General features: G+C 45.4%; 1 protein-coding gene across 4 annotated transcripts in view; it reads right to left on the bottom strand.

The window, feature by feature from the left end:
- Window positions 1–219: 219 nt before the first annotated feature.
- The window catches only part of ncam1b (neural cell adhesion molecule 1b), a 110,525-nt gene continuing 96,863 nt past the window's right edge, over window positions 220–13,881 (bottom strand). For 2 of the 4 annotated variants that reach the window (XM_084442058.1, XM_084442059.1), the window contains 8 exons: window positions 13,003–13,173; window positions 12,345–12,473; window positions 9,327–9,451; window positions 9,032–9,212; window positions 5,184–5,373; window positions 4,930–5,046; window positions 2,977–4,110; window positions 220–2,242 (listed from right to left, as the gene is read on the bottom strand). In XM_084442058.1, the coding sequence (XP_084298184.1) occupies window positions 2,122–2,242; window positions 2,977–4,110; window positions 4,930–5,046; window positions 5,184–5,373; window positions 9,032–9,212; window positions 9,327–9,451; window positions 12,345–12,473; window positions 13,003–13,173 (2,168 nt within the window). In that variant the 3' untranslated portion in view covers window positions 220–2,121. Of the gene's footprint in view, window positions 2,243–2,958; window positions 4,111–4,929; window positions 5,047–5,183; window positions 5,374–9,031; window positions 9,213–9,326; window positions 9,452–12,344; window positions 12,474–13,002; window positions 13,174–13,881 lie in introns of all 4 variants that reach the window. The other 2 variants (XM_084442060.1, XM_084442061.1) reach the window with 2 other exon arrangements.

Raw genomic sequence — 13,881 nt, 5'->3', positions numbered from 1 at the left:
GAGCATCGACCAATATATAAGTAGCCTAGGCTATAAAGTGATTTTATGCCACCTAGTGCTGACAAATATTTACTGCATCCAACAAGTATGTCTATGCCACAGCTTGACTCAATGTGGGGAGAAGCAGATCTATACTGGTGAAGAGGAAACTAATAGTGGAAAGGTAACTGTCCAGGTAATAACGTCACTTATACAAGCAATGTAAGGTTCCAACTGTGTTTTATTTTGTAAATGGGTTAGTACTCAGACTGTACACCACTGAGAGCAGAGCTTTTCTGAGTTGAACCCAGTAAAACCCAGAAGAGGGACAGGGGCTGGGAGGTACAGGGTGACACCTCCAGAATACTCTACAGGTTAGGGAATTGCTATCCATTTCCATTGAGGTGCTAAGCACCTGATTATTTAATTTGCACTGCTTTTGTCATTTACAAGAAAGCTTATTCAATATGGTATTTTACTATTTTTAGATAACCATCCCACCCGCTGTCCGTGGAATTACAAACTTGATAGATAAAACACTCTCATAATGACTGCTTTTATACAAAAACAAAATAAATTCAAAGACAACATTTCAGAACACATGAACCACAACAGGGGAAGAAAAGCAACCATGTACAGTAAAGGCCAGAAACGGCTTTCAGCTGACAATAACTAAACTCAGTATTAAATTAGCTTCGCCCAGATCGACATAGGCATCTGGGTCTCATTTACACGTTATTAAGTATTAACTGTATCATGCCAAAACGCAAACACCTCACCATTTGCTGCACAGGCTGTACCAGGCATTGCTTCAATGGGAGACTTGTTATATACTATATGTGTCATAATGACCACGTTTATTCATTTGCTGTATTATCACTTTTTATACAATACAGTATATAAAAGAAAACAGGGTAATTTTTTTCACAACGAAGCTATGCAGATTATTGAAACCGATGACAACACAATCTATCGACACAGTCACAGTGCACAAGCTGGCAGCCAGGAGTGAAAAACACATCTCTCCAGATTTACAGAGTACAAAAATGCATCTGAAGATTTCTGCTTTAAAAACACTATAGGATGGCGTCCTATAGGATCCTATGGGATGATGTAGTGAGGCCTGTGGTCTGCTTTCTCTTGAAGACAAGATACTCATCATAGTTGATGTTGAAAGAAAGGAGTGGTGCATATAGAGTTCAGGATGAGACATTCACTTTTATCAGAATTCTCCAACCCTTGTCCGTGAGAACGCCTGGGCGTTCTGCTTCAATGTTTCTCAGTCAACATTCGAAACACATGGTGTTCTATGTGTATGATAGCTGCTCACGGGGTGACATATTTAGTTCACTAGGACCGGAGTAAGGCTAGTATCAGTCTAATGTAATAGAGCTCCCTACTAGACAGCTCCACGGGCCAGGAGTTGAAGATGTCTGATACCATCCTGACTCATGCTGCATCTGTCTGACAAGGGGTCTGTCTTTGAGAAAAAACCCCACTGCAGTTGACTGAGGGCTGAGATTTTGTGTCAATGGCCACAGCCTTCAAGGTAATCATCAAATCACTTGTGTTTGATACATGACAACAATATTAATATTAAACAACCCCGGAACATACGGAGGAAAATAGTAAACATTGCAAACAAAAAAATACAACCATTTGCAAATCAGACATGCAATTAAAACTATTCAGAGACTATCCCTCAAATTATTTAAGATAAAAAAATACAAATAATTTTACATTTGCAACAATGCAACATGGAAATAATAAAATAATGTCTATAGAGAGTCCATCTCTTTTATATATAATGTTCCTGAATAATCCACTGTTTACAGTATGTGCAATTGCACATCAAACAATTATAACTCAGTGTAGTAAAAACGACAAATTTGTCTCCTGTGACTACTTGAGATCAAACTCAATATACGTAGTGCTCTTTAGTATTCCATGAGTGTAGAGAAACAAACAATGAATGAAAACAAAAATGACAGCACAATCAGATAGTGATCTCATGAGTCTAGTGTACATCTACATTTTGTTGTTCTGAATGTGCAGTAAGGGCACTGGAAATCAAAACTCCAGCAGTGTTTCTGTAACTGCTGCTGCCGGCATTCTGAATGGTGTGATTTGCCCTGGGCCCCATCATGCTTTGCTCTCACTGGCTTTTAGATGTGTGACATCGTTGTGTCCTCCCATCACATCCGACAGGGCTGTCTTCATGCCAGACTCCTCCCCTTTACTCTTCTCATCAGACATCATCTTCCTGCAAATGAGCAGAGTTACATTATCAAATTCCCTTTCATCTTCCAGTAGCAGCAGAAAGACATCCAGTCATCCAGCACAGCTGCTTAAAACATTCTGTTAATCTTTTGTTGTCACGCACCAATACAAAATAAATAAATAAAAAGTACAAAGACACAATAATAATCATTAGCACCATCTTGATATCAGTATACTGTATCACTGCACCTTGCTTAGCATTGGCTACGTCTCTCTAGGGGAGAGAATGAGTGAGTTCCTGGCTAAGGCAGAATGTGAATAATAACCCCACATCTGAAAGCACTGAAGCCTGAAGGCCAAAGGCCTGATCCTGCCTGCTGGCTCTCTCCTCCCTCAGCCCCAGAGGCCTGTGAGTGCCAGGAGCTGGCCTCCAGCTCTTGTCTGCTTCTTCTAGTTAAGCAACAGGATCCATCGTGAGTGTTGTCAGTCTGAGCACACTCTGTCCACTGCCACAACAAACAAGAAGTACCTCACTACAAAACTGTACGGCACATGACTATACTATCGATACTATTACAAACACACATCTCACCATTCAAAAGAACTACAACTACGACCACCACTGCCTTGCTCGTAACGCTTGTAAGACAAACTAATTCACTACAATTACCCCGATGATAGAAGTGTAATTTTCTGTGAGCAATGGCAAGATGTGGAGAGTGAATGGATGCACACACACACACAAAGACAGAGATAAACCTCTAGAGGGAGCCATACTCGTCGTAGACAGGAGGAGCAGCCTTGGCCGGGGCCTCGGAGTCCTCCGGTGCCAGGCCCGGGGCCCGGAGGTCTGGCCCATCTCCGTTGGCCACGGAAGGGTCAGTGACGGGGCTGCTCTCCGGCCTAGAGGGACCTGCTGGGGGCGGGGAGGGGCTCGTGGCGCAGTTGCTCAGCTCTAACTCGACCTCTGGGGCTCGGGGATCCGCAGCAGCGGGCATACGGCTGGTCGGAGTGGCCGCGAGGAAGTCATAGGCGGCTGAGGCGCCGTGGCTAGGCAGGGCCCGTGGGGCGGAGGCGGGTGCCCTCACAGGTGTCGGGGTGAGGATGTCCGAACCAACAGGGACGGGTGTGATACTGTCCAGGACAGTAGGGGCAGTTATGTCAGCGTCCAGGATCGTAGGGGTAATCAGGACAGGGGCAACAGTGCTGGGGGCAGTAGGAGCTGTGGGAGCTGGGGTGGGGGCATCTTTGGTAGTAGTAGCACTAGTGTTGGCTGGCTTATCGGTGCTGTGTGCGATAGAGGTAGGAATACCGGTGTCCAGTGTAGTAGGTGCATCAGCAGCAGGTTTGGTAACGGGTGTTAACGTATCAGGGCCTGAGAAAGTGGCAGGAGGCGTGACCTGCGAGACCGGAGGAGCACGTCTCTGGGTGTCCAGGCCAGGAGAGGAGGAGGGAGAGTCCATCGCGAGGGCAGATACAGGGGGCCGGTCCTTGGGAATCGGCGACATTTTGGGAGAGTTCCGACGCTTGGGCGGTATCGGTCTGGGGGAGTTTTGAGGTTTAGGGCTTTCAACAGCGCTAATGGCGATGGCGGTTTTACCCTCTGCCTTAGGGGACTGGCGTCCCAGCAGGTCTACCAATGGGGACACTTTAGCTGTGATGTCGGAGGAGGATATAAGGGGGGCTTGGCGAGCTGGGACGTCCTCGGGGATAGGGGTAGGTGCGTGGGCAGGGTTAGGGGCATGGGTAGGGGCAGGCGTGGGGTCGGCGGCTGAGAAGCTGCAGGTGAGGGTGGTGGTCTCGCTACATGGGCTGTCTTGGGCGGGGTCATAGGTGGCCGTGGCCGTGTCAGAGTTGGTGGCTACGGAGGAGAGCGTGTCCAGGGCCAGGGCGGCGGTGTGAGCCGCCAGCCTGAGAGAGCAGAGAGAGAACAGAGACACACACACTAGACACGCAGGTCGACTGAGACACGGGTGGCCTGGCTGGCCACTAGCAAGCAGGGTATCGGGTCAGGGAGGCATGCGGGGACACCACACGTAACACTCAAGAACACAGACAGAGCAGCCAAAACATCAACTACAGTGACAAAACACACACTAGAGTGTTCCATGCTGTGAGTGAACACAGAGGGGTACTGCAACTCATGCATCCACTGACACGGGAGTTCAGTGAGAACCTAAAAGCAGAGACATCTTTCTAAAGACAACTAGAGAACCAAGGATCACTACCTGAAGGGGTGGAACAGTACCAGTGACACTCAGCTAATCCAGCAGCACTTTTTCTATCACTATTCTGAGATGTAGGCTATCTCAGTTATTCCTTCAATGCCTTGACCGGGAGGACAAACTCCCTGTTCATGTCTTTGACTGGTATTGATTCAACCTTCACACAATGCTACATCTCCAAAAGCTGCAAAAGAAATAGTTTAACAACACCACGACCCCTCCCCTCTGAAATAAAAAGCCACACTTGAGAGTTTCGACAGAAAGCATCAAAACACACAAGCTCAAGACAGTGGACTTCTCTTCAGAATCACTGACTTGAATCAACGGTTACAGAAAGCCTGTATTCCCACCTACATCCAAGATCTGCTTTACCTGAACACGACGTTCAAGAATTGCCAGTGATTCAACATCTGAGAGTCAGATCAGCGGGTTGTGATTCTTAGGAGAGGAGTGTACTGTGAGAGCTCTAACGGCGTGTGTACAGCGGGTCTCGGCCTAAACTCACTCTGGCTCTGTGAGGGGCGTGGTCTCATTGGGCTCCGTGGGCCCTCCTGCATTGTGATTGGCCGTGCACTCGTCCTCGGTCCTCACCTCCACAATTGGCTCTTTAGACTCGTCTTTTCTGCGGAACAAAAGCACAGTGCCCCGGAGATTAACACCCGGACGAGGCAAGGAAGTAGCCCGGGATCTCACGGAGCCGCTTAACATTAGCAGCACGCACGGCACCAACAAACAGTAGAGACAGCGTCCGGCGCTCACATGTAGGCGGCCTTGCCCTGTTCCAGGTTGTCCTTCACCGTGGAGCCCGGCTTGCCACACAGGCACATGATCAGGCCGCACTTGTTGACGAAGAAGCAGACGACGTCCACGGCCAGCAGCAGCAGCACCGCCGCCACGATGAGGATGCCGGCGATGACGCCTGTTGACAGCGCCGGCCCGTCCGCCGGGTCTACGGGAGAGAGGGCGGAGAGACCATCACTCTACAGCACATGCACAGTAGTGCAGTTTAGACAGCAAAGATACAGTACCACGTGGCCATGAGTACAACCAACAACAAACGTTTGTACTGTCAAATATGGTTCCATGAAACACAAACAACTCACCTGCTGGCATGCACATTGATACTTTCTAGAGTGGTGGGGTCACAGCATCTACCCAGTTGTTCAGTGGATTGGGGAGGGGGTGGGGGTGATGTTGTTGGACAGAATGCACATCGATAACATCCAGCTGCCTAACGGTGTGTGTGCTGGATGCGCTCAAATAAACATATCGATCAATTCCCCTGATGTGTTTTGAAATGCAAATATGCCAACGCCCAGCCTGGCCTTTCAAAACATCTGATCGATAATGTATTAAACCAGCTTTATTGATTAGATTAGACAGAACCAAAAAGACCAGAAGAAAATTTGCGGTGTGAACCATATGAACTCTGTAAACTGGAGTTCTTGTATGAGAGTCTACACCATGCATACTATCAAGTGAGCTATACAGTATGAGCGGCTTTTCATCTCAAAGACAAAGAGAGAGAAACATCTGTGAAGACCCCTTCAGGACATCCACTTCACCAACAGTAGTGCCGATGTCGTGGGACAATACACTCAAATCGAATGTATCAAAAACATCAATATGTACTTTTGACCGAGATGTGTCGCTCCTCAGTTATAAATACACACAATTGACCGCATATCAACATCAGCATGATTTGTACACAGTTTCACAATGGAATGTTAGTAGCATATTACAAATTTGGTACTGGTTAAACATCTTTTTGACCATGTAAAAATGAATGTTACAAATCTTTACATACAGTACATTTCATATAGTGAGTGAAAACATTATATACATCCTTTACAGTGTACTGTATAAGCTGACATGCCTGGTTACTGGTACTCACCATTCATGATTCCGTGTTGCTCTACCACAAATACCCACTGTTTAAAATTACTGCTCATTCCGTACACTAGTGTTCATTACTGTAAACTCAAGCTTCGGTAATCACTGATTCATCACAGAAGTGATTAGTGCTGCTACTAGCTGTGCTATGGTGATCAGCATGGTTCTGAGGGAGACAGAGGAGATCCCTGCCTTTGGTTCAGTAGATGGGACTAGCGTCGTTCAGTAGCTACTGAGCCCCGTCTCCCAGCCCACAGAGGTGTGTGTCTGTCTGTCTCTGCTAGGTCTGCATGTGGAATAAAGGCTTCCAGAGAGACAGACAACCAGGGCAGAAAGAGGCAGGCTTTCCTGTGTATGTGTGTGTGTGTGTGTGTGTGTGTGTGTGTGTATGTGCGTTTGTGTGTGTGTGTGTCAACTCCTTGCTGACTACGATAGCAGGAAGACAGTCAGTATGGACAGGGAGAAAGACATCAGAGTGCATGTCATGGAGGAACACCCCTGGGACGCTGCTGGGTGGCGCACGACCCAACACCCCCACACACAACATGAGGAAAGTCAGGATGAGTGTTGTTGTAGTCCACCCGTGTCCAGCCCCAGGCAAAAGAACAGGAGCGTGGAGAGAGGGAGAGAGTAGGGAAGAGGGAAGGAGGAGGGGAGGATGAGAGGGCAAACGATGGAAACGGAGAGAAGGGCAGGACAATGGAAGGAGGGAGAAAAGGGAAAATATGTCAAGTTTGAAAACAAAACAAAAGACAACAGAGGACAATCTGGAGAGAATTGAAAGAAAGAAGAACAAAACTAAATTCACCACAGTAAAGCAAAGGGCACAGCACACATGAGAGGGTGTCACCAGAGAGCATGAGATCAAGGGGCTGCTGTGAGTGAGTGAGTGAGTGAGTGAGTGAGTGGGATGTGCATCAGACAGGGAGATGAGTAAGAAAGGAACAACAAACAAGGAAGGAGTGAGATAGGAAGAAAGCCCTGCGGTATATTAATAAAGCGCTTGGTCTTACCTGGATCAGATACAGTATAGATTTGCAGCAGAGCTGTGCATTGTTCTACAGGAGCAGGGTGGGTTTGTAAGTTCTAGCAAGGGCCTGCAATTCTACAGGAAGGCTACATCAACCAAGCCAAACTTTGTAGATACAGGCTGTTTCCACATAGACACAGAGGATCCAGCGATCTGCATACAGATGTTTATACTCACGCACCACCACTCCCCACCTCAAGAGGCAGCAGAACACTGTTTAATTTCATCCAGTTGTACATGCGAGCGTCTCATGCAGTGAACGCAAGACTGATAACCTGGTGCCTTACTACCAGTGTTGTGGATTTATTCTAATAATTAAGAAAAGAGTAGTCGAGAATGCCAAGGTTCATCTTTGTAAGTCCACGCTGGTTACTTGTATTCCAAATAGTTTGCAAAGCCGGGCTCTCAGAGAAAGGAAATCCACCAAGAGCAATGATTATCATCAAAACAGAGCATTATAAACACTGTGGGTACAACCCATACATGCATATTATGCAATGCTTCACTAACCAATTATCAGTGAGTAGGCTAGGTCTGAGGGTCAACAGCTGAACTGTACATTTACAGAGATTGAAAGACAACTGGGCGGAGGGGACCCCTGGAGGGGGGATCTCCTGCCATAAAACTTTTAAGGCCTGGGGAAGAGGTGTCAGGGCAAACAAACAGGAGACAGCTATTCCACTGTATACAACACAAGTTCAAAATGTAGGTTTCATATGACAACATCTTGAACAGAGAATATATATTTGAATTTATCTACTACCCCAGTCCTAATCCAGGTTGTCAGTCTTGCGTTCTGCTGCCTCGTGAAGTTGCTTGCTTACTGATACCTCCCAGCGGTTAGTGTGCAAGGCCTAATAAAAGAGTCATGAAATGCTCATTTAACTTTTCGCCGCCGCGAAGAAATTGGAGTATAAAAATCTGCGCTGTATCTTGACTTAACACCTCTGAGAGAAGCTCTGCTGATTGAGGCAGGTCAGTAGGAAGCCTGTAGTCTACAGTATCTATAGGCCAGTAGGAAGCCTATAGTCTACAGTATCTATAGGCCAGTAGGACGTCTGTAGTCTACAGTATCTATAGACCAGTAGGAAGGCTGTAGTCTACAGTATCTATAGGCCAGTAGGAAGCCTGTAGTCTACAGTATCTATAGGTCAGTAGGAAGCCTGTAGTCTACAGTATCTATAGGCCAGTAGGAAGGCTGTAGTCTACAGTATCTATAGGCCAGTAGGAAGGCTGTAGTCTACAGTATCTATAGGCCAGTAGGAAGGCTGTAGTCTACAGTATCTATATGCCAGTAGGAAGCCTGTAATCTACAGTATCTATAGGCCAGTAGGAAGCCTGTAGTCTACAGTATCTACAGGATTCTGGAAGAAGCCTGTTAGCACTAAGAGAGCAAACGCAAACATTTAGCTTTGAAGCAGGAAGTATAATTCAATTAGGAAATCAATTCCAAGAGGCCTATTACACAAGAGGCCAATTACACTAACCACGCTTTGGTGGTCAAAAACACATTTTATAGCTGTTTTTGAAATTCAAAGCCTTCTGTGTTTGTTGAGTTTTAATTTAGCACATCAGCTTGGTGTGCAACGGTGTGTGCGTCTGCCCTGGGTCAAATCCAATTTCAAGACGGCAAGGATTTCAAATTCCTATTTGCCCCAGGTGTGGTGTGTGAGGGTAGGGGTACCTGGGATGGCGGCTGGCTCATGGGTGGTCCTGATGGTCAGGGTTCCAGGTTTAGACTTCCCCTGCTGGTTCTCTGCCACCACAAACACGACGTACTCCGTGTCCCACTCCAGGTCGGTCAGGAACACATACTCACTGCTGCTGGGTAGACGGATCTCTGGCTTCCAGTCTGACGTGTGCTTCTGAGGACACACAAGACGCCCCGGAGGAAAGCCGTGGTCAGTTGAATCAATCATGCACGCCCGGTCCTTCACCGACGCTGCCTGACGCTGCCCATTCTCAAGAGTCGTACTCACCGGTTTGAACCGGACCAGGTAGTGTGTGATTGGTGACCCTCCGTCATCCTGCTTGATCCAGTTGACTTTAAGGGCGTTGCCTTTGGGTTGGAGTGTTCCCTCCAGCTTCGGAGCGTTGGGCTCACCTACAAGCACAGGGGTTACAAGCAGGGATTACAAGTTTAGCAAATTAGGAGGCTACAGGAGAGAAAAAAAAAGCTACTGTTCTTTGAGCATCGATGAAATACTTGTTTGGTTCCTCCTGGTCCTTCAAAAAAGGTAAAGAAACCTCGAAAATAAACAGAAAAGTTCACAAGACACTAATATGCTTTTAAAACTGAAAGACTCCTCCTCCTGAATGACCCCTTGAATAAAGAAATCTCCCAGAGGGTATTTGATAGTTTACATGAGATTCAGCTCTATTTGTTAATCATCTTGCCTTATATGGCTGCTAATCATGTCCTATGTAAGCCTGATAAGCAGTCTATGTTCATCTGATTCAGTATAAAACCTGTACAGCGGACGGGTGACTACTATGGAACTTATAAGGAGTGACTCTGCAACTCTAATGAAATATACTTGTTATGGAAACAGCCAGTAGGGGGAGTGTTTGCACTGCAGACTACTGAAGATGAACTAACAGTATAAAGACAAGACATCATCACCTAGACAGACAAACAGGCCCCAAAATAGCATACACCAAAGGAATCATGGGACCACAAGAGACAGTGAAGTAGGAAGTAAGTAGAGCTAGAAACTTGTCACAACATGCTCTTCACAACATGCTATTCTCTCAGTTTAAGGTTAAACGTTAGTAACAAACAGCATGCATGAGAAGGAAACCTGCTTGCTCGAGAATAGACAACTGCATGCATTCCTGAAGTCAAACAAAGAATTAGCTTGCTTTAGAGGGTGGCTGTCAGTTCGTACACAATAGTAATAACATTGGCTACAATTCTTTCAAACGCTGAAGGAGGAGGATAGCCTTTTGAGACCATTCTGGTCTCGCAAGCTCACATTCCGTTTCTCTCCACGAGACTCTCGAGGCTAGGAAGGCGGGAGTAGATGGGAACACAGGCTTGGATTTCTGCAGAGGGTAGTAGGCTGATATAATGGATTTATCCCATGTTAATAGTCTTGTGTTAGAGGCATAGCAGTTAAGCCAGAGAACATGTTTACACATGGTAGTTACATTCTCTCTGTCCCTCCCCTGCTAAATCACTGACAACTCAGGGCTATTAGAGCTGCATGGAAGAACGACTGTGCATTATTGGTTAGCATATTACATGGTGAATGAGTTCATGCCAGTTTTAGACAAGGTGAGGGGAACTGTTCAGAGCATTTAGTATTTATGTCGGTATTTTCTAGTTATCCTAGTAAGACTCTTCTGTTGAAAATCTAGAACAAAGAGTTACCTTCTGCAGATTGGACGAGATGATCACCATGCAAGCCACACAATAGTCACATGAAACGCACACATGTGATTTGAGAGGACAGTGAAAGAGGTAAGAAGAAAATAGACAACATAAACATTATAAACACAAAAGGACAACAAAACACAGTTAAGACTTGCAAATTAAATGAATCAATCACACAGGATCACAGAGCGCTTGACAACATTGAATACAGGAGCAGGGACAAGACAGATTTCCTCTGTGAGAAGTTGACAAACAGTAAATTAATTATGCTGAGTTAGATACTATAATTTGTGCAATTCAATGTCTAGAAATGTGCCTAAAATGTGATCTAAAATGATCCCTCTACTGTAAAACAATGATGGGCGAAAACAGAGGAAACTGCAGTATTTCCAATACAGACATACACAGTATTCAAAATACTCACAAGATAGGAACAACACATTTACGATGCAAACTACTGTATGCAGCAGTATTTTATATACTGTAGTATTGACAATACCATTGGACACAGGGCAGTTCTCATTCACCAGACGCATTCCACATTCCACAATATAAAAGCTGAAATACAGTACATCAACTACATTGCTATAATTAGTCCTAATGAAGTAGTAATCCACATTCAGAGCATCGCCCCAGCTGCCATTTAAAAGACACAGAAGCGATACAGGGGAACTCTGGGTGCTCTAAGGTGCTCTATTCCCGAGGGGAAAGAAACCATTTTCCTAACTACAAACTAGAATCTATTATCCTCAACACCCACACAACAAACCTGTGTCTTCAGTGAAAAAGTGAAATATGCCATCTAGGGACATGAAAGAAAAGATGTCAAGGGAAAACCAGAAAGAAAACAGGCTTGATCTAGTCCAGATAAGAAAAAGATAGAATGGTAAACTTTCATGACTGCCTGAATGGGAAAAGAGACAGACACCAAACCGGAAAAAATTCAATGTCTGGTCAGATACACAGCTAAGAACTGGAGAGCGCCCCGCTGCCCAACACATGATCAGAGTGCAGACTCAGATTTCAGACAGGTAATGATTAACACTTACTTGTGTAAGAATAACCTGAGCAGTCCACAGAAAAAAATAGAAAGAATAAACAAATCATAACCAAACGATGTGTATGAAGAAAGAAGTGGACGCAGACAATGGAAATTATGATTAATGATCAGAATATACTGTACTTCCCAAAAAATATTATCCATGTGAACTCTCCATGCACATTCCCAAGGGGGCATAATGTTACAGTAGGGAACACTCCCCTTCCAACAAATCCCTCAACCAGCAGGGGGCCATCACAGGTAACGAGTGAGAGAGTGTCAGAGCAGGGTGGTTACAATATCCTGGTAGCAGGAAAAACTCCAGCCTGAAAATTATGCAGGGAATCGCAAACTTTCAGCAAACATGAAGTAACCGAGGTTTAAACGAGTGCCTAAAGCTGATAGAAGGGGGTGTCCAAGGCCTTGAGATGGTGCTTAAAAAGAAGAGGACTGACTATTAGGCGAGGTGAAGGGGTGTGGCGAGAGGAGGACTCCGGGGATGAAGGTTTGACAGTAGTGTTGCCCTGAGTAAGGGGGCAGAGTGTGTGAGCGTGTGTGAGTGTGTGTGTGAGATAGACTTACGGACAGGCTTCGTCTTGAAGATCACAGCGGGGCTTCTCTCACCCTCGCCCTTGCCGTTGATGGCTGACATCTGCACCTCGTAGCTGGTCTCTGGCTTCAGGCCCGTGATTGTCACCTCACTCAAAGCACCTGAAGAAGACAAGTCAATGTACTTTGTTATGAAACACAATGTGACGTAATCCTCTTCAATTCCTTAGCCCCCCCCCCCCCCCCCCCCACACCCAATGCCAACAAAAGCTTTTCTGCATAGCGTTCTATCCTCTGTGGAGTGGTAACTTAAGCATCAGCTGGCATCGGCTAACATTAGCCTGCTCTAAGCTGGGAAAATGCTGTACAGTTATATGTATACTTTTTTTATTTGTTTTTTGTGTGCTGTTTTTGTTGTGACGAGAGCACTCTTCACACCCAGGGTGGAGCATGGAAAAAATACTAGAGGTAAGAATGGTTTATAGGGGGAATGGATTTTTAAGCAGTGACAGTAGATGCATTATCGATTCATAGCACGCAGAAAAGCATCTACCGGCACAAACGGCTATCAATTACCAACACTTGTCATGACAGAGCTGCTTGTGAAAGAAACCTGCCTCCAGTAGCAGCAACACGATCTATTCTCCCTGACATTCTCTCTCCTAAAGCCTCCCAATATGCTCATACTCACCCCCCTGGACCTCGTAGACCCTCTGCATCCAATTGCCCCGGCCCACAATCTTCCACTCAGCACGGTACCTGAGGACAGCCACCCCCCCGGTGGCATCGGGTTCCAGGAACAGCACCCGGGCCGAACTGGAGAAGGGCTCCACCTGCCCGATGGACGGGGATGATGGCACATCTGGGGGGGAAGAGAAGACTAATGTTAAAAAATCAGTTGTAGACAGGATCAATGGATACAGTGAGGAGACCTACAGTAAATATCAATGGAGTTCAGTAACTGTTGTTCTATAGATTAGAATTTCGTAGATTTGTAAATTTCGTAGATTTGTATTTGATGCCTCATTGGATTTTCTCTCAATACGTCAATCAGGAAACTGCGATGATCAGACTATAATTAAAGGGGGTTATCATATTAAGTATGTGTATACTGTATATACAGTACAATATACATTATATATATATATATATATATATATATATAGAGAGAGAGAGAGAGTATACAGTATATATATATATATATATATATATATATATATATATATATATATATATATATAAATTAGGGCTGTTAAATGATTTGAAAAAACTCACATTAATTACATGATCTGAAATTAATTAATCAAATTATTTGCTAATTGATCGCATACCCATTTTTTGCTGGCAAAAGCTCCCAGATGAAGATATTTCAATTCAAAGACATTACATTATTGTCTATGTCACGGCAGCTGTCATCTCACAATAGCTGCCTGTTATGCTCTGTATCAAGAGAATGAAGTCGTCTGTCATGGTGACTGAGAAGAAGAGCAGCTACATTGTATTACAGACTCATGTGAGATGGTGACTGAGAGGTCGACTGGCACGGTCAAAGGCAGCGGAAATCGCGAGG

This window comes from Borostomias antarcticus (genome assembly GCF_949987555.1).
Source record: "Borostomias antarcticus genome assembly, chromosome: 1".
NCBI lineage: Eukaryota > Metazoa > Chordata > Actinopteri > Stomiiformes > Stomiidae > Borostomias > Borostomias antarcticus.
Note: the sequence above shows the minus strand (reverse complement) of the source record. Positions and strands in the feature narration are given on the sequence as shown.